The 25,095-nt window shown below is 34.6% G+C and overlaps 3 protein-coding genes across 3 annotated transcripts in view; 1 reads left to right on the forward strand and 2 right to left on the reverse strand.

Moving 5' to 3' along the window:
• The first annotated feature begins 763 nt into the window (after nucleotides 1-763).
• LOC108368072 (uncharacterized) lies at nucleotides 764-16,129 on the forward strand. Its single transcript, XM_017622824.1, has 4 exons — nucleotides 764-1,565; nucleotides 14,870-14,975; nucleotides 15,087-15,929; nucleotides 15,994-16,129. Exons 1-4 carry the CDS (start codon nucleotides 764-766, stop codon nucleotides 15,998-16,000), a joined length of 1,758 nt encoding a protein of 585 aa, XP_017478313.1. The 3' UTR covers nucleotides 16,001-16,129.
• Nucleotides 16,130-18,110: 1,981 nt separating this feature from the next.
• Nucleotides 18,111-20,594, reverse strand: LOC108368067 (uncharacterized). Its single transcript, XM_017622819.1, has 3 exons — nucleotides 20,001-20,594; nucleotides 19,865-19,935; nucleotides 18,111-18,592 (listed from the first exon to the last, which is right to left on the reverse strand). The coding sequence occupies exons 1-3, from the start codon at nucleotides 20,140-20,142 to the stop codon at nucleotides 18,293-18,295; spliced, it is 513 nt and encodes a 170-aa protein (XP_017478308.1). The 5' UTR covers nucleotides 20,143-20,594; the 3' UTR covers nucleotides 18,111-18,292.
• LOC108368068 (transcription factor Adf-1-like) overlaps nucleotides 20,266-25,095 on the reverse strand; it is a 22,567-nt gene continuing 17,737 nt past the window's right edge. Inside the window, exon 4 of the mRNA XM_017622821.1 lies at nucleotides 20,266-20,344. Coding sequence (XP_017478310.1) covers nucleotides 20,329-20,344 — 16 coding nt within the window. The 3' untranslated portion in view covers nucleotides 20,266-20,328. The remainder of the gene's footprint in view (nucleotides 20,345-25,095) is intronic.

Here is a 25,095-nt window from a genome sequence, read left to right on the forward strand (position 1 = left end):
AGCAAAGGTACTCTTAGCAACAGCAATAATCCCAGTCGTTAACGTAAACACTGGTCGAAAAATGATTCTAAGGGCCCTTATAGACCAATGCTCTGAGGGGACACTAATCACAAGCCGCGCAGTGCGTGCATTAGGCTTACGTGGCACTCCAGTTGTCACGGACGTCAGCGGCGTAGAAGCAAGCTCTGGTACAAGCACCGAATGTGTTAGTTTTCAACTACGTTCAAATCTCAATCCGCACTTTGAGACATTCGTACCATTAGCCTTTGTAATGGACACAGTTACATCGGACTTACCCAGCAATCAGATAGAACCACAGGCGTGGCCGCATATGGACGGTCTCGTATTGGCAGACCCCACCTACTTCAAGTCCAACAAAATTGACTTGTTGATTGGAACAGAAATGCATGCGTCTATTCTGTTACCAGACATCCGCATCGGCCGGCGTGATCATCCTATAGCGCAGAACTCATATTTTGGGTGGATTTTGTATGGTCAAGTGGCTCCCGCAGCTCCAACTGTCGACCCGTCAGCCACCATTCGTTGTCATCACACCGCAATCAGTCCACACTTGGAAACACTAGTTCAACGTTTCTTCGAGACAGAGGAAATACAAGAAGAGCGCGCTAGATCAGAGGAGGAACAATGGTTCATCGACTTTTTCAATCAACATTGTATTCGTCAACCAACGGGAAAATATATGGTATGGCTGCCGCTCAAATCTCACTTCGACCCAAACTAGACGTTGGGCCGATCTAAACAAATGGCCACCCATCGATTTCTGCAACTTGAAAAGCATTTACTGCGTTCAGAAGAACTGATGCAACGTTATTCAACTGGCATTCAAGAATATTTCGACTTGAATCAAATAGTTTCATCCACATCAACAGAAGAAGAACGTTTCCCTGCCACAAGCACAAACCAATCAGCAGTTACTGCGTGTGTATTGCCACATCATGCGGTTATACGTGAGGACAAGCTAACTACGAAACTTCGTATTGTATTCGACGCCTCATCGAAAACGTCAAATGGGAAATCACTAAATGATATTCTATGCATAGGGCCGGCACTTCAGAATGAACTCCCGGCAGTTATTTTGAACTGGAGGTTCTACGAATTCGTGTTCAACGCTGACGTGCAAAAAATGTACAGATGTATCGACATGCATCCGGATGACATTCCTTATCAAAAGATAGTGTGGCGTGACAATAAACGGTGTTTACAAGAATATTGTCTAACCACGGTTACATTTAGCACAGCTTCAGCTCCGTGCACTGCGATCAGTGTCATTCATCGAATAGCCGATGATGAAAAACAACGCTTCCCTCTGGCAGAGAACGTGTTAAAAGAGGAAATGTACGTTGACGATGTTCAATCTGGCGGTTATTCCCTAGAATCAGCCATCAAGAAACGAGATCAAGGGAAGGCAGCTCTCGCGTCAGCGGGCATGGAATTGAGGAAGTGGGCAAGTAATCACCCAGTATTACTCGAATCCATTCCGCTCGAACATCAGTACAGTGGCACCTTACTTGAGCTCCACAGCGACGAAGTAGTCAAGACATTAGGTATGGGCTGGCAACCCAACGGAGACGTATTCAAATTTCAATTGGGGTTCGAGCTACCAACAATCNTGATGATAAGCACCTCGTTAATTTCAGAACGATGAAACAACCAACTCTGCAAAAGACTCCATCAAATTCAGAACTGTCGCAAACATACAATTTTACCCTTATGTTTTTTATTTTTCTTGTTTTGGTCATTTTATTCTTTGTCATTGACAGCTGTTCGTCTTGTGTCAAGTGCCTTTCACTTGACGTTTGTTTGCTGGCGCAAGGTTGCCGCTTTTGCAGCTAGTGAGTGGAGAATTCGGAGTTATTAGGAATGAGTCGGAGAGAGTAATGGAAGAAGGTCGTTTCAAGCTTTTTAGTGTGCACTGACTTTTGAATATATCATCTATTAAAACTCATGTAATAATTATACAAAAAAATTACCAGTAAATAAATACAACTAAATAAGCACGATAAAGATCAATGTAATAAAATTGAACGTCACCAAAAGAACTGCATATCCACAAATGTTTTTTTTTTAATGAAAGGAAAATTTTTTGGTGGCCCATGAGGGGAATCAGTGACTACACAAAGGACATTTGAAATCTTGCTACATACAACGCGAGGGAAGAAAACTGCACCAAATTTTACACACTAATATCATTTGCAAATCGCCTCACCGCTTGCATATATCGTAACCGCACCGCTACTTACTTATATACATCGACAGACATGGATGCTTCTAGAATAGAAGAATCGTTTAATTTAGAAAGCCTCATCGCGCTTCAAAGGGAAAGTTCAAAAATTGTTAAAGAATATCTTCCTAGGTTTAAGAAATATGCTCAGGACAGACGGACGGCAAGATTGTTTGATATGAAGCTAGAGGGTTTAAAAGAAAGGCGGCAAGAATTTCTGACTAGACACAAAATCATAGTCAACACAGCCACTGACACTGATAACGACTATTTCACAAATGATGAATACAGTGCATTCATCGACAACTACGATGAGGTGTTCTCCGAGCTCTCCGATATGAGAGATGAGAAGTATCCGACACAACCCCCGCAGCAGTTACAATTGCATCAGCCATTGGTATCACATCTTCAAAACGCTACTACTACCAAGTTCCCTGAGATACCACTGCCAACATTTTCGGGAAATGCAAAAGATTGGCCTAGTTTTAGCGACACATTTACGAGGATAATTCACCAAAATCCAGAGTTGAACTCTATTCAGCGGTTTCATTATCTTCGAACAGCGGTGCAAGTTGACCAACATAGAGATATTTTCGAATTGCCACTTTCGGAAGCGAACTACCCAATCGCTTGACACATGCTTAAAGAAAGGTATGACAACCCACGGATAGTCTTCGAGGAACGAGTAGAAGAGTTTATTGCAATTCCATTCATGGCAAAGGAAAACTCTACCGAAATGAGGCATTTACAAACTATGTTAAAGGGCTGCGCAACAGAATTTCTTCGCCTCAATGTTACACATATCAACGATCTACTCACTCATTTTGCGGTAAAGAAGTGTGCTCCGGAGACGCTGCAAGCTTGGGAGCACTATTTAGCATCTAAAACAACGGTACCCTCGTACTCAGATTTCGATAAGTTTTTTAGAAACCGCTTGATCAGTGTAACCAACATCGAGAGAAGCAGACAAATAGTACAACAAACTTGTCCCCAAGAAAACGTGAAGGCGAAACATTCCACGGACCTCAAACCCAAATCGGTACAGTCAAAACCTCATTTGCAACGCAAGTCCTACCATGTTTCCACATCCACGTCATCAACTAAAGAAAGGTGTTTCATACCAGAATGCAAAGGACCACATCACATTAGATCCTGCCCGGACTTTCTAGCGCGTGATTGTTTTGCTAAGAAAACAGTCGCCGATCAACTTCGTCTGTGCATAAACTGTCTAGGTAACACTCACTTCGTATCAAAGTGTCCAATTAAAGCAAACTGCAAAACCTGTGGTAAACGCCATCACACTTTACTACATTTCACCTTCAGCGGTAGTTCAGCAGCGGCTAGACAAGCAGAGCCTGTGTCAACATCGTCAGCGCAAGCATTATCTACATTCGAAGCATCACAAGTTCGAACATACACTGCTAGCTTCTTTCCAGAGAGAACAACGCAGCAGCCAGCAAAGGTACTCTTAGCAACAGCAATAATCCCAGTCGTTAACGTAAACACTGGTCAAAATATGAGTTCTGCGCTATAGGATGAGCACGCCGGCCGATGCGGATGTCTGGTAACAGAATAGACGCATGCATTTCTGTTCCAATCAACAAGTCAATTTTGTTGGACTTCAAGTAGGTGGGGTCTGTTTCCTTTCATTAAAAAAAAACATTTGTGGATATGCAGTTCTTTTGGTGACGTTCAATTTTATTACATTGATCTTTATCGTGCTTATTTAGTTGTATTTATTTACTGGTAATTTTTTTGTATAATTATTACAAGTGTTTTAATAGATGATGTATTCAAAAGTCAGTGCACACTAAAAAAACAAGTAATCAATAGTTTTCTTCGAGCATTTTCGGCCTTATTTTACAGTAAAATAAAATAGTTCCACATACTCTTCATTACCAATATGTTTCTAGTGGAAAGCTATTTGTAACGTAACAGTCTTTTGAACTAACTTAATTTTTAGGTAACCTTTTTTCCTATTTAGTTAAATATAGGGCTCATTTTACAAGCAACATTGGAAGCTATTTAACGTGTTATTGTCCCATAGTTAAAACTGTTATTTTTTCTAACTTATATACACTGAGAAGATAAGAATTACGTAGAAAAATAAAAAACGCGACAATTATATTATTTCAAAAAGGAACGAAGTCAAGAGAAGCGAAATAAGAAGCGGAGAGAGGAAGATTTTCCGATTAAATAATAAAGAATCTATTGGAATTATTTCGGCTATTTTTCTAGTACTACTATTATTCTACAAAATGCCGAGTCCTGGAATCAAACATTTGAAGGGTAAGAATAGTACTAAATAGCATAGAGCAAACTAAATAAGCCATTTTTCGTGAAATTAAACGCGAAAAACTCAACAACTTGGCGCAGTTCTCAGATCGAGTTCGAGTTCTACGCAGAAAATTACTTCGGAAACGACCTACGGCTGCACAGCATCAGAAACTTTGCAATCTGTATTCATAATTATCATGTTCTTAATTTCTTTGAATTACTTGTCACATCGCAAGACTACTGAATTCATGCTACTTTTTGCATAAAACACACTAAAAGCGATTTAAATACCAAATTATAATCCTATCGCTACACGTATATCGCACAGGTAACGTAACAGTCTTTTTCTGTAACGTACCAGTCCGACAATTTTTTACAAATATTGACCTCAAAATTAATTTTATCAGTTCAATTAATACGTAGTTCTTGAACTCCATCCTGAAGCTAAGAAAGTGTGTACCAAATTTTGAAAACATTATATTAGGAGAGCAGACTTTTTCAATAATACAAAGCAAAGTTTTGGGCCATATACATATACTATAGACTGCATCACCAAAAAATGTTGCGGTTTTTCCGCCGGGATTACAACGTCTATTACACTTTAAGACGTCCACCAAAATATTTTGGAAAAATATTAAGATTTACGTGATCTGGACCGATTTGAAAATACCGCCAAAAAAGGAGTATTTTATGAATAAAAATAGTTTCTTAAAGAACTTTTTGAAAAAAGTCCCCTCGGATGACAAAACAGACTAAGCTGAAAAGATCTGCAAAAAAATATTTAAAAATATTTCCAACGGAATCGAAATAATGAGATTTTGGATGCTGTTTTTTTACTTTTTTCAAAAATTGATTTACGAAAAACTTAAATAACTGGGCCATACCTATTCTGATTTAGACTTATGGGATCTCAGTAGAAAGGTATTTTCCCACTATTTTCATTTCTGTCCAAAAAAGGTCATTTGTGTCCTAGTTTTTTTTTCAAATACCAACACATCTTAGCTTTGAATGACGTTCGTTCATCCTACCTTTCTCTTTCATCCTTTGAATGAAATAAAAAAGGTGAGAAAATACCTTTGCAATGATACCTCACAAGTATAAATCGGAAGAAATTACGTTCAGTTATTCAAGATTTTCTTATACAAATCTTTGAAAAGGCTTAAAAAACAGCATCAAATTATTACGATTCCGTTCAATTTTTAAAAAAATTTTAAAATGGTTTTATGCATCTTTATAAACTTAAACCGTTTTGTCATTTGAGGGCATTTTTCAAACAAAAAAAATCTTTAAGAAACTATTTTTATTCATAAAAGCCTCCATTTTTGGAGGTCTTTTCAAATCGGTCCAGCTCACGTAAATCTTAATATTTTCCTAAATATTTTGGTGGACGTCTTAAAATATTATAGAATTTATAATTCCAATAGAAACACAGTATCGATTTTTTTTTGTATGGGGAGCGATGCAGTCTAATGTACATTCATATGAATGTATGTAAATGTGTATAAATGTTAATATTATTTACTATACTTCATATGTATGTACATAGAGTGAGGAGCAAAAATGACAATGTTGTACATGTCAAATTTTTTTTGATAATTTCTGATAAAAAATATTATCCATCCTATAGCCAAACCGTAAAAAGTTATTTGAAACTTTAATTGAATCGATTTTGGCTATAGTAGCATGAACAATATATTTATCACAAATTAAAAAAAAAAGTTTTAACATGTAAACATTGTAAATATTCATTTTTACTCCTCGCTGTATGTACATACATATGAAGTATAGTAAATAATAATATCGTTTATACATACATATGTGTGTATATGTAAACATTTGTATGTATTATACTGCATACAAATGTTTTAAATAATGATATTTATAATAACATGCCAAATGTGAAAGTTGTTACTAAATTCTCGGTGGTCTTAAACTTTAGTCTAGTAATAACTCAAAATCATTTCACTAAAATGGCATTCGCAAAAGAGATCAATAAAAAAAAACTTGTTAAACAAAACACTTATATGTGTAATTAAATTTATGGACAAGGTTAAAAATTCAAATTTTAATTGGAATTATGTACATGGTTAAAATTTCAATTATCGACCTTTCTTGCACTTCTTCAGGGGCCTTTTTTAGTAAATCGTCTACCATCAACAAACAACCGTCATTTTTCGATTCCCCAACTTTTGAGTTTGCTGTCTCAATCGTGCCACACAACCGGCTAAATCGTTCTTGTGCCTCTTCTTCCTTCCGCTGATGGTTTGGAGCTTTTTGGATGACTCTACGCTGCACTGGCTATCGTTTAGCGCCGCATCCACGCACTCGTCCTGCGCTAGTTCTACCCATTCGCATTCTTCTATTGTTCGCTCCTAATCGCTCTGCGGAGTCTGCAGTTCGGCTGGTCGTCACAGCTCCGTTGCAAGTTGGAGATCGTTTTGCAAGGGATAATGGAAAAAGTATTACATAAGAGAAATTCATCTAAACGCGTAAATGCCTCGTAACCATGTAAACCTCGTAAACGTACTTAATTTTGTATGGAAAATGGTTTATTTACGAGGTTCTCGCGGTTACCAGGTATAGGATTAAAATATGTTATATATATATATGTTTATTAAATTTACTTGTTTTGTGAATACCTTTAATTTGATATTTATTTTATTTTATTGGTAATAATTTGAAATGGAAATTATGTTTTTCAAACATTTTCAATATTCAAAAAGCTTTCTAAAAGAACTTACAGAGCTCAATTTTAATTAAGTACTTTAAAATTTATTACAACTATAATTGGCGATCCTGCCTTAATTTGACTAGGCCATACCTTTAGCCATAGCAACTAATATTAGATCCGCAGCAAGAAATATAGCACTCAATGGAGTTTACATTTGCTTTGAATTTGACTAAAACTGGACCTAAATCTTTAGCCACTAAATGACCAGATTGAGCAACTAAATTAAATCAACACATTTCTAAATATCTGGGAGCGGATGTACAATATCTATAATAACAATACCAACAAGAGCAAGCATACAGGAATAGCAACAACAGCAGCATCAAAGACAACAACTACAACAATTATAACAACAACAAATAAAAATACAACAACTACAACAATTATAACAACAACAAATAAAAAGACAACTACTACAACAATTATAACAACAACAAATAAATTTACGTAACAACGGCAGTGAGCAGATATCAATGGATCTAGCAAGTAACAGTCCATTTTGAAAGATAAGCTATTTAGTTTTTATTATTATTATTGATATAAGTTCTTTAATATTAGATAAAATACTATAATTTTCGTAGTTGTAAATTACTCATTCCCTTCAAAATGATTCATTCACCTCAGAATATAAGCATACCTATACACACACAAGGTTTAGATACATAGTTCATTGATCGATTTACAAAATGACACATTTCAAGAACAAATTAGCAATCCATATGTAGAGCAACATATTACTGAAATTTGTGCAACTTCTGTAAAACTTCAACATTTTTGGACTAATTGCCCGGATGCATGGTTTATACATGCAGAAATGCAATTTAGTACAAAAAATATAACACAAGAAAATACTAAGTATGAACATATTATTACGGCACTTCCACAAGAAGTCATTGTAACAATTTTGGATTTAATTCAAAATCCACCACAAAATAATAGATTCACTGAGTTAAAGAAAGTCTCAATCGAAAGTAATTTTTTAAGTGAGAATTCAAAATTGGATAAAATTTGATCAGATTGAAATGGGAGATCGTAAACCTTCAGAATTTTATCGGTCACTTATGCAACTTTCCGGTTCTCATTTCAGCCAAAATATTCTCTAAAAACTTTGGCTTAGGAAACTACGCAAAAATTTAAGTGCGATTTTAGCTTGTTCAAACTCAAATGATATAAATGAACTGACTAAATTAGCAGATAACATTTGGGATTTTATTAACAAAAATGAAATCTCTTCAATTAATAATATTTCAAATTCTAAACAGCAAAATTTAATTATTGACCATTTAGTAAAAACAACTTCTATCATGTGCGAAAATTTTCAAAAGCTTTCTTTGGAATTATCTGAAATTAGACATTATTTGAGTCAAAATCGAAGTAGATTACGATCATTTCAAAGAAACAGTTTTGGGAATTCATTAAGCGTAGATGAAGTTCTAGAGGCAATCCAAATTGGATGTGCAAATATCATTATAAATTTGGTGATAAAGCAAAAAAATGTGAACAACCTTGTTCATATTTTAAGAATAAAGATTCAACAAGCTAAATTCGTCCGTTGTTACAGCGACAAACAACGGAAATTTAGATATTTCAACGCGTCGCTAATTCGTTTTTGATAAGGAGAATAGACAAAATTTCTTAATTGATACAAAAAAATCTTCTGACATCATTCTTACTGCAGCTAATGGTTCGACGATTTCGACTTTTGAAAAAAGGCTTTTGATCGTTAATTTAGGTTTAAGACGCGAATTTCCTTTCACATTTTTAATAGCTGACAAGACAAAGCCAATCATTGGTGCTGATTTTCTTTGTAAATATGGTATTCTAATTGATAGCAAGCACAAACGTTTAGTTGATCCATTGACTAATCTTTCTATAGATACAATTTCGCATTTTTGTAATATTTCACTTCCAAAATTATTTATAGTATATAATCAATATACAAAGCTATTAAAACAATTTTCTTCGCTTATTCAGGAACCAGATTATATGAAGCCAGTTAGACATTCGACGGTACATCGGCTTGTAACGGAAGGAAGTCTTCCATTTTCTAAACCCAGGCGGTTAGACATAATAAAATATAATGTTGCTAAAGCTGAATTCAATTTCTTAGTTAAAATAGGAATTTTCAGACCTTCAAATTCTCCAGTTGCATCTCCTCTTCATTTAGTACCTAAAAAAGAATTGAATGATTGGCGTCCTTGTGGCGATTTTCGAAGATTAAATGTAGTAACTGTTCCGGATCGTTATCCCTCACCGCATATTCATGATTTTAATATGAATCTCAGAAATACAAATATATTTTCTAAACTGGATCTAGTAAGGCATATCATCCAATTCCAATGGCGGTTGAATATATTTATAAAACCGCTATTACGACACCTTTTGGCATGTTTGAATTTACACGAATGCCTTTCGGGCTTAGAAATTCAGCGCAGACTTTTCAGAGATTTATTAATGAAGTCATTAGTGGTTTAGATTTTTTTTGAAGTGAAACTTCTTAATCGAGTTCGGAGATGGTTGCGTTAAATATTTAACACCAAGCCATAAAATCTGTATCGTTCGTTCGATTTTTAAAAATGAGGTGTCACATGAAAGGCTTTGTCCTTCGGGTGTGTAACATATCTTTAGTTCCATGAAAGGAGTTGCCACATGTTAGAAAATCGATTTCAAATTTTCTCTGCCGCAGAGGGTTGCGTTAAACATTTAACACCAAGCCATAAAATCTGTATCGTTCGTTCGATTTGTAAAAACGAGGTGTCACATGAAAGGCCTTGTCCTTCGGGTGTGCAACATAGCTTTAGTTCCATGAAAGGAGTCGCCACATGTTAGATAAACGAAATCAAAATTTCTCTGCCGCAGAGGGTTGCGTTAAATATTTAACACCAAGTCATAAAATCTGTATCGTTCGGTCGATTTTTAAAAATGAGGTGTCACATGAAAGGCCTTGTCCTTCGGGTGTGCAATATAGCTTTAGTTCCATGAAAGGAGTTGCCACATGTTAGATAAACGAATTCAAAATTTCTCTGCCACAGAGGGTTGCGTTAAATATTTAACTCCAAGTCATAAAATCTGTATCGTTCGTTCGATTTTCAAAAATGAGGTGTCAAATGAAAGAGCTTGATCTGTAGATGTGCAATATAGTTTTAGGTGTTTAAAGGGTTGCCATATATACGAAAACCAAATTCAAATTATTTATTAAGTTAAATGAATTATCCCAATATGGGTATCAAAAGAAATGGTTTCGAATAAACTGTATTTTTTATCTACATGTAGGAGAGTTGCCACCTGTTTCAAAAGTCCAATTTAGTTAAATTATAAAATAGTCTTATGCATAAAATACTATATAGTAAGCGTGAAATGAAAGGGCTTAAAGAAACACAATTAAAATATTTTTGAGGTGCTTGAAGACGGTGACCACCTGTTTAAAAAGTTAAACTCAAATAATTGAAATGAGTCNACCTGTAATTCTCGCAGGAGATTTCAACGTAAACTTTTCGCTGGCCGAATACATGTATGATGAACTGACAAAATTTGTGAAAGAAAAATTTTCATTGGAAATGGTTATTGGTAGATATGTTCCAACAACCAAATTAGCGACTACCATTGATGCAGTTTTTCTAGAAATATTAATAATATTGAAATAAAACTTTTTATATCTTACTTTAGTTACCACAATCTACTAGTTAATATTGTAGATATGCATGTTTTCTCAACCAAAAATAATAATTAAACTTAGCAATTGGTTATAAAAAATAAAAAATTAAAGCTCGTTAAAAAAATTAAAATAAATATGTATTTAGTGTATTAGAAAATATGTACATGTGTATGTACATATATCACACATTTCTTTCTTTCTGAAATTCCTCTATTAAGTTTCACTACTTCCGCGCGTAGGGACTACGCGCACTGGGTTTTTTTTTCTTATATCGACGACTTACTTATTGCAAGTGAAGATGAAGAACAACATTTAAAAGAGTTGCATGTGTTTTTTCAACGCCTAACGCAGTACAGCTTAAATATTGAACCAAGCAAATGTACTTTTGGTGCTTCAAATATTGATTTTTTAAGACATAATATATCTGGAGCTGGGATTCGGCCTACTGACAACAAAGTAGCAGCGTCCAAATTCTATTAAACAAGCACAGAAATTTATAGGTATGGTTAATTATTATCATAGGTATATACCGAAATTGGTAGAGTTCACGAATAAAATTTATGACTTAATTAATAGAACAAACAAGAGACGAGAAAAATCTTTAATTTGGGATGATAATTCAATCCAAGCCTTTGAATGCATTAAGGATAGGTTTGTGGCTGAGATATTGTTAAATCATTTAAACAAAGGCGCTAAATTATCTTCAACTGTTGATGCTTCTAATGCGGCAATTGGAGGTGTCATTCAGCAACATTTCAATAATAACATTAAAACAATTGCATTTTTCTCCAAAAAATTTTCTCGGTCTGAGACTAAGTACAGTGCATTCGATCCAGAACTTTTGGCGATTTATCTAAATGTCAAACATTTTCGTTACCTTTTGGAAGGACGACAATTTACTGTTTTCACAGGTCATAAACCTTTAATCAATGTTTTAAATTCAAAAACAGAACGTAGTCCAAGACGAACGAGACATTTGGAATACATCGCACAGTTCACTAATGATATACAATATATTAAAGGAGAGTCAAACATCATTGCTGATACACTATCTCGAGCTTTTGAAGTTAATGTAATTGGAAATACGGAGCCAAATTTTAAGATTTTACAAAATGAACAGCAAAAAGATGATAAACTTAATGATTTAAAAATTTGATCTAAATGTTTAAATTTAAAGTTAATTCAAATTCCTTTATTAAATTACAATATTTGTTGTGAGATAACAGGGGAAAATCCGAGGCCATATATGTATACCAACTAATTTACGTAAGAAGGTTTTTAATATGCTTCATGGTATTTCACATTCTGGTACAAAAGCTACTCGTCGACTTATTCAATATATGGTCAAAAGAGTGTGTTAGTTGCCAAAAATCGAAAGTCCATCGTAACACGAAATCTATCCTATTCGCAAAATTCCAATTCCTAAAAATAGATTAAAACATTCATTATATATTGTTGGTCCATTGCCTGTTTCAAATGATCATCGTTATATTTTGACAATAATTGATAGGTTTACTCGCCTTACTCGCTTAAGAGATATTTCGGCTACAACGATTGCAAATACATTTTTTACTGGATATGATTCACGATTTGGAGTTCCATTAAAAATTACGACTGATCAAGGAAGTCAATTTACATCCAAATTATTTTCAGAGCTAATTAAATTACTATATTACAACATCTGCATACCATCCGCAAGGTAATGGTATGGTTGAGAGATTTCATAGGCAATTAAAAGCTGTTATTATGGCCAGAGATGGAGCTAGAGGGTGGTATGATGAACTACCGATAATACTTTTGTGATTACGATCTGTTTATAAAGAAAATATTTCAGCTACACCTGCTGAAGTGGTTTTCGGGCAAAATTTACGTTTGCCTGGTGAACTTGTTGTTCCATCAGCGGAGAATTTTTCTTCAACTGAGATTTTAGATTGTTTGAGTGAACATTTTCGAAATGTTAATTCAAATTTAAATCATCATCGAAATTCTGGCACTTGCTTTTATATTCCAAAGGATCTTCAAACCTGCAAATTTGTTTTCGTTCTTTCTATAAATAAATGTTCATTACAACAACCGTACGAAACACCCTATAAAGTTATTGAAAGAGATAAGAAATATTTTAGGGTACACTGAGGAAAAGGAGTAGTTTCGACAACTAAAGATATTTAGTTCCCGAATTTTGACAATATTTGGGAACTGTTACCAAGGATTGGGAACTATTACCATCGATTGGTAATTATAACTAAATATATTAAAGCTTCTAATATTCATCTAGGTTGTAACAAATCGTTAATTTAGTTGAAGGGTTTGGTTAATACTAATAAATATTTCTTTGAAGCATATTTCTACAAATTCCATTCAACTTAACGTATGGTTCACAAAAGGATGTTATTAAGCTCTGCTAATGCAGATAAGCTTTCTTTCAACACATGGTTTAGTCATAGTTACCAAATCTTACTTGAGGCAACCACGATTTGGTTTGAGAGTGGAACATATTCGTGCTTGTGAGCAGTGTTGCCGCGCCGTCTCAAGAAAATGTATCCCTGACCAAGCCAAAAATGTATCCAAAAATGTTAACATAACATAACATGACATCAGATAACATTAACAGTATATACGACCTAAAGCAGTTTTCTAAGTTCATCAGAAGATGTATAGTTTTGAAAGTTTATAAATAAGTGTGATAGCGACTTTTGGAAGAAGAGTTAACATTTGATGCTATTTTTTTCAGAATATAAAAAGATTTTGCACTGTGTTGTTAGTGGACATGAAATTACTATAAATACTGGTACGTAATCCTCCAAAAACTAAAAATGGAAAAAATTTTACATAGCGCACTTTGCTACTCATATAATAAATAGCAAGTACACTCTAAAAGGAGCATATAAAGATACTACTGAAAAGTATCTATTTTTCAACAAGAATCTGTATAAATATACGTATAGGCTGTTCAGTATTTGATTTTGAACTTGAGATCTTTAAAATATACACATAAATACACATATATAGAATGTTTAAAATTGCAAAAATTTTCAAACTACAAATACATTTCCTACTAATAATAAACATTACTTTATTTTAAACATTTTATGTGTAATTTTGCTCTTGCGACAAATTCGTTATGTAAAGGTAAACAGGCAATGATTAATTTTATTACACGGCGTGCAAATTTGCACACATTAAAAGAGGAAACTAGTTACCTCTCTCAATATGCGCAAATAAACAAAAAAATTTTAGAGTGTATTTAAAGTATTTTCAGTAAAATTCATAAAAGTTTCCTTAAATAAATCAAATTTAGTTTTTTAAACTACATTGAAATCTTCTTTCTTTTTAAATTAACAAATGAAAATATGTGATATGAAAGAGATTACTACAGAAAGAGTATAATTTACTTTATATATATCGTCGTTTAAAGTACAAAACCGCGTAACTGACATTTGCTGCCAAAAATTGGATTTGGATCGTCCTGAAATATACTAGCCAGAAATGCGATTGCTTTATAAAAAAGAGAACCATTTTGAAATATAAGTGTTTTTACTCTCTAGAAAATAATTTATGCAACGTCACATACGCGGTTTTGCATTTTGTTGATTCGCGGTTTTGTACTTTAAACGACGATATGTAAATTAAGATCTTGCTTAAAGCATCCTTTTAAGGGCCGTTTTCTAATCTAGCCTTTAGATTAATGGCCACTTTATCGCCTCGATAAACGCATTTTCGTTTTCTCATCCGCGCATTAATTTCTCGGATCGATAAATTTTTGCTCACTTGACGTAGCCTTTAAAAATTTGTACCCAGCCTTAAATTAAGCATTGCCAACTAAAATTTTTGATTTGTTTACATAAGTTGAACAGCTGTTATTAAATTTTCAGTATAAACGAAATATGGAAATATCAAATTTACCATGTCGACACAACGTGTTTTATATATTAATCGATTAGAATAAATTTTTGAAGATTCCGAGCAAAAACTGCATCTCATAGGCAGTATCGATATCGGCCAGATTATTTACAGAGGTATGATGACAATGAGTTCATCAAGAGGTTTCGATTATCAAAACCTACCTTTCGGTTAGTTTTGAATAAAATTTTTAACAATTTAAAACCCAGTAAAGGAAAGTTAGTTAACACACAATACCAATGCACAAAATTATCTTAAACTATTGCAATTACTTTTTCAAGGTACTGTTCTATATCACCACGCACAAAACTAATGCTAGCGCTCAGATTCTATGCCAGCGGAAGTTTCCTAATAACCGTTGGAGATTTTTGTGGGGTAAGCGTATCTACAGCAAGCCGAGCAGTTAAAGAAGTGTCGTTTGCTCTGGCTGCTTTATACAAGGATTTCATTCAACTTCCAAGCGATCCTACTCAGACGGTGGCAGAATTTTTCCAAATAGCTAAATTCCCCAAAGTCATCGGAGTTATTGATTGCACACATGTTCGAGTACAATCACCCGGTGGTGGCAATGCAGAAATTTTTCGAAATAGAAAAGGATACTTTTCGATCAATGTCCAGGCAATGTGCAATGCAAATTTGATGTTCCTAGATTTGGTGGTAAGGTGGCCTGGTTCCGCACACGATTACAACATTTTCCGCAATAGCCGTCTTAAGTTTTGTATGGAAGAAGGACATTTTAGTAATTATTTTATCCTTGGCGATAGTGGCTACAAGCAAACTCATTACCTGATGACTCCATTAGTGAACCCATCAAATGCACCGGAAAGACTTTACAATGAGTCACAAATCCGCACGCGGATTTCAATTGAGAGATGCTTTGGCGTATGGAAAAGACGTTTTCCAGTATTGTCGATAGGACTGCGAATATCAATAAACTCCACAATGGCTGTTATAGTCGCATGTGGTGTTCTGCATAACATTGCAGTACTTTCAAAAGACCCACTTCCTCCTATGGATGAACTGAGTCTGCTGGAGATTCCAGAAGATGCCGCAGAAAATAATTCAGTGGAGATAAATTCTAACTCTGTTGCAAGAAACCGACTAATACAAAACTATTTTGCTAGGTGATTGACTGGTTATGAAATACTTACACATTCCTATGATATACGTAATACTTACGCTTTTCAGATTATAAAACCATCAACCAAAAGAAAAAATAGCTAAATGGAGTTCTATGAGCATATGCACATTAAAAAGATACCAACCCTTTCCAATGTAATTTTTCAAATAAAAGGTCTATCAGTTTACATTTATGTTAAATTTACATAAGTCAACATTTAATAAAATGAACAAAAACATTTAACTACAAACTTAAAAAAGTAAAGCCAAAATTTCAACATAAAAATTTCATTTCTTAAACAAATCTTTGTGAATAATAATAATCTTATAAAAGCTTATGTAATATGACGATCAAGTTTACATACTATACTTATGTAAATACATATCTACGGTTGAGTGGAAGATCGAACGATCTCGGCAGCCGGTTCAAAACCGTCCTACTTCAGCAAATTTTTCAAGAATGCCCTATTTTAGAATTTGATTGAAAAACGCCCTATCCCAGAATTTGGTTGAGGAATGCCCTATCTCCATGTGAATTCAATATATCGGCAAATTCTGAGATAGGGCCTTCTTCAACCAATTTCTGAAGTAAGGCGTTCGCGAGTAATTTTCTGAGATAAGGCGTTTTCGAATCGGCTGCCGATATAAGACGATCTTCCACCCAGCCGTCGATATGTACGTATAATCCACATTTGCAGTTAAATATGTTATTTTTTATATATGTATATATATATTTATATATATGTAATCAGTACATAAGCAGACAACAGACGAGTTTATCAATGTGTGTATGTGTGTATAAAGTACTGCAACATGACTATTATACAATGTGTGTATATACTTATAGTAATGAGGAAAGCATCGGGACACGACATTTTGACCAGTTGTGGCTATTTTTCTTTTGTTTGTATAATGTTTATTGTTTTTTATAAAAATACTGCTCATTATCTAATAAAAAGCATATAAGTCAAAATTTCAAACTTTGTAGAAAAATTTGAAAAAGTCAAAAAGAATTTACAACAACAAACATTTTATTAAGAATTTCAAGAAAAATTCTAAGTACCCAGTCTCATAGCTCATTAAATTCTAGCTTAATACAGTGCAAGTTTCAGGTGGGTAAGAATTCGCGTTGAATTTTGATAATTTTTTTTGCTGGCGGTGTCAGGCAGTTTATCCATACAAAGAAGAAAATAATAACAGCATTCGCAAAATAAATTATTAAAAATCAACGCGAATTTTTACCCACTTGAAACTTGCACTGTATTAAGCTAGAATTTAATGAGCTATGAGACTGGGTACTTAGAATTTTTCCTGAAATTCTTAATAAAAATTTTGTTGTAAATTCTTTTTGACTTTTTCTAATTTTTCTACAAAGTTTGAATTTTGGACTTATATGCTTTTTGTTAGATAATGAGCAGTATTTTTGTAAAAAACAATAAACATTAAGCAAACAAAAGAAAAATAGCCACAACTGGTCAAAATTTCGTGTCCCTATTTTTTTGACATGACGGTATGTACATATATACACTTATGTATATGTTTAACTTGTTATTTGCATTACAATTGTACGCCACCCACATATTGACAAATTCTGACTACTCGTTTTTTAACTACTTAGTTTTTATTATTTTTATATAGGAATATAGTTAATTTTTAACAAAAACCGTAAAAATCCAAGTTTTAAACATTGTGCAATACTTAAAAAAATGCAAAAAACTTTGGTAATAAAATTTTTATAATTAGATTTTTCAGAAAGATTTTGGGTGTGCAGCTTTGTAGGCTATTCAATTTCATCGCACGCTTGAGGTATCTAGGACTTACCGTTGTTTTTGCAAATTTTTTTCATATGAAGTATTTTGGAAGATTTTTTTATATGGAGGAAAATGAGCAACACCTTCAACAAAAAAAAATTGCAACAATCAACGGTAAGTCCTAGCTACTTCAAACGTTCACTTCTTTGCACTAAACTTAAATGGCCTACAAAACTGCATACCCAAAATCTTTCTGAAAAATCGAATTAAAAAAATTTTATTACCAAAGTTTGTTGAATTTTTTTTTTAAGTATTGCACAATGTTTAAAACTTGGATTTTTACGGTTTTTGTTAAAAATTAACTATATTCCTATATAAAAATAATAAAAACTAAGTAGTTAAAAAACGAGTAGTCAGAATTTGTCAATATGTGGGTGGCGTACAATTGTAATACACATTATATAAATATATAGAATATATATTCATATATATTTTACTGTCAACTTATACTTTTTCATACACACAAGCGTATACGTATTATATAGATCCATATACATATATGTAGGCGTATATGTATGTTAATAACGATGTTTATACATATATATGTACATCCATATCTAAGTCACATTATTGTTTGAATCTAATTTCGCTTTTTTTTCTATAATTTCTAACTGAAGAAGCTCATTTTTCAATTGTAATGCTATTAACTCTTGCTCATGTTTTTCCTGTGCCCGGACATTTTCTTCTTCATAAAATTTTTGTTGAAAAACTGCCAATTTAGTCTTCTCTTCTTCCAAAGTACGCTTGCGGGTGACAGGACGGTCGACCAAAAGTTTGGAAGATTTTCTGGTTCGCAAAGAGTTGGGTGTCCAAGAAGACCATTCTTCTCCTTCAACATCAATGATTTCCAGATTCTCCTATGAAATTAAAAAAAAAAAAAAAACAATTATTATATACGTGGATTTATGTCAATACATTAATCTATTTATACCTGCGGACAAAATAATAGAAACGCAACATTTTGACAAGTTTTCCATATTTTTCTTTCCTTTGTTTAATGCCATTAATTTTTTATAAAAGTATAGCTCATTATCTAACAAAACCCAAAAAAATATGAAAAAGTAAGAAAAATTTGCAACGTTTTGTTTAATATAACAATAAGTTTTGAACACACTTTGTAAGGAAGAAAATGTGTAACAACGTCAGCAAAAAAAAAAATATCAAAAATCAGCGGGACTTTTCAGCAACTTTACACTCGCACTTTATTTTACTAAAATTTAAATCAATTCAAAATAAAAAGTTTGCAATTTAAAAGAAACTTGCAAAACTTTCTAATTTTTGCACAAATTTTGAAATGAATTTATATGGGTTTTGTTCGATAATGAGCAATAGTTTTATAAAAAATTAATGGCATTAAACAAAGGAATGAAAATATGCAAAACTGTCAAAATGTCGCATTTCTATCATTTCGGCCATAAGAATACGTATCGTCGTTTAAAGTACAAAACCGCGTATTAAGATAAAGCAAAACCACGTATATGAGGTTGCCCAAATTTTGCAGGAGAGAGTAAAAATCTGTATTATTTCGAAACAGTTCACTCTTTTATAAAAAAAACTATTTCAGTCTAGTTTTATGCTTTAAGGAAAGTACCTTGGGAGCTTTTTGAAAATAGGGGAACTTTCGTTTTTTTTTTTGCAAAAAGATTATAACCCTCACTAAGAAGAATTCTTTTTTTGTGTTACCGAAGAAGAGGGGCTGAACACCTGTTGCAGAGAACGCCTTTCTGCGTAGGCGGGCTCAGCCGCGCTTAGGGACTATAACCCTCACTATGTAGAATTCTCCTTTCTGTGTTGCCGAAGAAGAGGGGCTGAACACCTTTTGCGGAAATATTTCGTTGATATGTTTTGTGTTTGGCAGCTAACCTCGAAAATTTGCAAAAAAAAAACATATTTCAAACCGAAATTATTAATAAATTAGTGCACATGTATATTATTATCTTTTTTTTTTTAAAGCGTAGACTCTTTTCTACAACTGCGTGTCTATTTTTGTTTGACTCGGGTCACGCGTTTAGGCACAGCAACCCAAATTCGTTGTAACTAAACCTTACCCCAAATATCAGTTACGCTATTTTGCAGAACCATGATAGCGGGGTTTTACTTTAAACGACGATATATATGTATATACTTGCCTGGTTTAGATCGTCGGAATTATTTGGTTCTTCATGGTGCACTTTGGATTTTTCCGGAGTACTAATATCAACTAAAGTTAAAGGCATTTATTTTTAAAACACATTTAAGAGTATATGAAACAATAAAAGTACTAACTTTCATCACCATCAAATGCATTTTCCATTCCAGTGGCTGACTCCCCCAAAATGGTAGCAACTTTTTTCGTTATTACGCTGTTGCTCCTTACAGCCGCCGAACTACCACCTGTGCGATATAGCTCGCATTTTTCTGAGGCCATTTCGGCTTTGGATTTTCTGTTTTAAGCTCTCGAACTTGTACCTTAGAGTCTTCCACTCTCGTTGGACACCAATCCTTGCAGTAAAGCGCTCCGCCAACTTTTTCCAGGCCTCCTCCTTTTGTTTCCAAGTTACCGCATCTGATTTTTTGCTTTCAATTACATCTCTTTGGTCAGGGACCAACTCCACTAACACAACTTCCTCCTGAGAAGTAAAATTTTTACCTCGTTTTCTTTTTAATTGTGAGTTTTCCATTGCAAATTAATTTCAATTAACAGCTGATTTTGTTTACTTCTTACTTGTACGGCATTGCCAACACTAAAATCATATAGCCAATGTAGTAGATTTTTACTTTGGCCTTGCCATAATTTCAGAATAACCAATTTATCTTTACAGGTGAGATGAGAAAACGAAAATACCTAAAACGTGCTTTAAAGTGAGGAGCAATTTATCCGCCCAGTTAGTAAAGGCAACTTTATTGCTTACATTAGAAACGGCCCTAAGCTAATTAAAGCAATTGTGCTTATACCTATTTTGGTGAGATCTCTTCATATGTTCATTGCTTCGTTCACAAAAAATAAAATACTTTAATTTCACGCTTAAGTAGCGATTCTTTGTACGTTTAGAAAACGTGATGCTTTCTACCATCTTTAAAGAAAATCAATTTTTGAACGAAAAAAACTTTATAGGAAATATAAAATTTTGGCCTATTTAAAAAAGTATCCACATTTATACTGACCGGAAAAAATAAGTATCCCGCAAAAGTTCGTCTAAAAATGTATCCAATTGGATCTCTTTAGATCCAAACGGCATCCCTGCTTGTGAGCCACCCCTAAAGAATGCTGAGCGCTCTCTGAGCAAATGTGTGTTTCACATACCAAGAGTTTGATGTCAACCGGAGTTTTTCAGTGGATATATAATTCATGTGAATTATAATTTGAAAGTGTTTATTTAGCCAAGGAAAAAGCAAAGCAGTATACTTCCAGCAGATATTGACCTGGGTTTTCGCGCGACTGTTCCTGTTTCATCGTTGTTTTTTAGGAAATTCTTACCACCATATACATATGTATTATTTACTTTAGTAACTAACTTATGTAAATATGTACGTATTTTTTTAGCTTAATATATGCAAATAAAAGAAAGTAAACACAACAAACATCGAGTAAATTTTTATTTGTGCCAAACTGAAATTTTTTCCCAATAACAAACGGTTAGCTGATTCAAGTCTACAGCAACTTCACAAAATTAATTGAAAACTTGTATCAACCAAAGCATTGTTTATATTTGCTCAACAATGATTTTATTCAACTAACAATATTGTCCAATCAAGGTAGTCGTTTTGTAATTATTAACAAATATACATTTGTCCCAACTAGAAGTCTTAAGTAAGACTGCAGACTTTCGTGAACAATATATTTATTTCGCCATATCCAACTATGCCACTTGATCACTATAACCAAATCTTGGTTATTATAAATAAACCGTTTTTCTGGGTGTAGAAATTAATGGTGAAGTTAAAACAATTCCAATTAATAGATTAAAACCAGCTATAATTAAACAACACAGAAAACTAACACGAACAATCGTATTAATGATGCAAAATTAAAAAAGAAAGTTACATTTACTTTATTCCTCATAAAAACTCTTGTAGGGGAGTAATGTAGGATTAAAATATGTTATATATACATATGCTTATTAAATTTACTTGTTTTGTGAATAACTTTAATTTTAAATTTATTTTATTTTATTGATAATAATTTGAAATGGAAATTATGTTTTTCAAAAATTTTCATTATTCAAAAAGCTTTCTAAAAGAACTTACATAAAAATATACAGAGCTCAATTTTAATTATTTTAAAATTTATTACAACTATACCAGACATTTACGCCTTTCCATGAATACCCATATACATACATATGTATGACCAACTGAATTCCACTACTAAGTATGTACATGTGTAGCTTACCTCCTAGTGGCAACGTGTTTTATTAGAAACTGCATGGACTCTAGGAGGTAGCACCACTCTGTTTTTTCGTCTGCAGCGGACCCCGACTTGGACTTTTGTGTCGCCTACCATACGGTTTTCACCTCTGAGGAGCGCACCTATTTCAGGATGATAACCTGCCGGNACAGGGGGGGGGAGGGTATATATACGTTTAATATTTCGAGCTCGACGTCGCCTGACAGCATACAATACCCTCTCATTCTAGGATGGTATCCCTGCGGTCGATGTCTGCTTCGATAAGACGATACTGCACGGTGTGGTGCGTGATGAACGCTAGGCCACCACCATTATCTCGCTGGCGATTTCGACGGTGCACGTTGTATCCGGTATCCGTGCAGTTTCGTCTCTTGGACCGCAGCTATTAATATTCCGTGCCGACCCATAAAGACTGTCACCTCCTCGATCTTGCTCTGAAGTCCGTTACAATTAAATTGTAAACTGCTCATGTGCCTAGGGAGACTTATTGTGATGTAGGGTATTAGTGACGTGTGTTTCCGAGCCGCCACATGTTGTGCTTGCTGCTGCTGAGGCTGTTGCCCTATGGTAATAGTGGGTGGTATCGCAGTTGGAGATTGCGACCGAGCAGCACAGCGTGAGCCCTCATAGTCCCTCGTCCAATCTCGCGTGGTGCGCGGTCTTGAGCATGCCCGAAAGTGACACCAGCCAATGCAAGTGTTGCACTTGACTGATGTCACATTACGGAATATCCTGGACTGACACACTGTGCAGATTGTCGGAGGAACTAGGAGTTGTTAGCGGTGGCGTGTGGGTGGTGGTGCAGTTGTATCGGTGGTGTCGTCTGTTGTGTCAGTGGTGTTGTCTATTGTATTGTGTTGTGGTGCGGTTGTGTTTGTGTTGAGTTGCTCAGGCGGACCCTGTTATGCCGTTGAGGCAGATCGATTTGCGCAGCAAGGGGCCACGTACGCGATGGTCCACTGCCTATGAGTCGTAAGGCCTGAGAAAACTCGGAGATAGCTCCACCCATTGCATGTGTTGCATCTGACGTAGGTGGAATTGTGGTGTAATCGTCTCTGGCACACGCAGCAGGTATATGTTTCTGGTCCAGGGTTTGACTCAATACCAGCCCTGAGCAGAAGTATGCGAAGAAGATGTAGCCCTATTGACGTACAACTTTTGAGGGATTTCGCCGACCTAACCGGGGTTAGATCGCCGACACAACAGCCCTTGGTCGGGTAAAAACGGGTCATTCCGGTACCTAGAACCGGCTGTCGGGGGAATGCTACGTGGGAATCCGATCAGTTGCACTTTACCATCATTCCTCATGTAAAAGTTTCCGCTGAACCCAGATATGATGTCTAAATACAAGAAAGTAGAACAGTTTTCGAGATAAAACCAGATCTAAATTCTACATTAGGAAATCCCAATAGATTTTGTATCATCTATGTCAACTGGATCATACAAACTTGTCGATAAATCAATATATATCTCTTAAAATACTAAGCCAGTTGGAAAATGTTTTGGACATGGATTATACAAAATCGAATCAAATGTAGAATGAAATTTAAGAAAGGCCAACTGTATCCAAAGAAAATGCAATTAAGTGAGTGTACTTTTTCAGATCTAAAAAAAAAAACAGATCTGGTTTTATCTCGAAAACTGTTATTTCTTATATTTTGACCTCATATCCGCATTCAGTGGAAAGTTTTACCTTCGATTTCATATAAAGATGCCGCAGGTCGGACATTTTTTTCTGTAAATCTGTGTTATAAATAAACTTTTTTTAATTCAGGTACCCTTCTACCACCAGATCGCGAAATGTTTAACAAGCGCTTATAACCAGCTCGGCGCGTAATAGAAAATGCCTTCGGGGTCTTGACAGCGCGTTGGAGAATTTTGCTTTCCCCACTGCATATGAATCCCACATCAGCAGAAAATATCGTCAAACTCGCAGTTTTGCTAAACAACTTCGTTAAATTGCACGATGGCAGTACTGTCCGCCGGAATATGTTGACCAATATCAGGGCGATGCAGTAATTAACGGTCTATGACGACCAGTAGTTGTAACACCGCTGCGAAGACATGGCCGAATGATGGCAAACAACGCACCAAGGAGTGCCTTCACCTTAAGAGATACTCTCAAGGACTTCATTTATTCGCATCCCCTTTAAAAAAATATGTCTGCGTTCTAAATTTAATTAACAACTTAAAACAAAAATTTAAGTGAAGTATGTTACACTAATTTATGCGTGTTATTTTTAATTCAGTTTAGTTTTCATACATTTTCATTTCATTCATGTAAAACCAAGTATAGTCATGTGAAAAGTAATAGGGACTAGAGATCGCCACGGGATATCGGTACCCGCGGGACCCACGGTACTGATTTAAAATTGGCCGGGATGGGCGGGACGGGACCAAAATCCTTTTCCGGCACTCCCGATAAAACCGCAACCCCCGCAAATTCACAAAATCTTCCTTAAAAACGATGTTTGAAATACGCACTTTTTTAAGCAAAACAAAATAATCGGAAGATACCACATCTTTCATTATCATTTTTAATATTTAAAATTAATTTGAAAGACATGAACAATTTTGTCAACCTTCGATCGGTTTGCAAACCATGCCACACACTTTGAAATCTTAACCGTTTCAATTTGTTTCGGGACTCACGGGACCCACGATACAATTCTGAAAAACGTCGGGATGGGCGGGTTCGGGACTTAAAAATCGAATTTCGGGATGGGCTGATAGGACGACGATGGCTCTAATAGGGACACGACATTTTGACCGGTATTTTTCTTTTGCTTGCTTAATGTTTATTATTGCCTTATCAAAATACATCTCATCAACCAGTGATGGGCATACCTAAATACTTTTGTACTTAAAGTACCACTTTGGGTACTAAATACACAAATACTTAGTATTTTGAGATGACTAAATACCCAAGTACTATTTACTTAGGTATTTAGGAGCTGCTAAATACCCAAGTAC

The sequence above is a fragment of the Rhagoletis zephyria genome, unplaced genomic scaffold (assembly GCF_001687245.7).
Source record: "Rhagoletis zephyria isolate East Lansing unplaced genomic scaffold, Rhagoletis_zephyria_1.1 Rzeph_scaffold_02941, whole genome shotgun sequence".
In the NCBI taxonomy this organism is placed as follows: Eukaryota; Metazoa; Arthropoda; class Insecta; order Diptera; family Tephritidae; genus Rhagoletis; species Rhagoletis zephyria.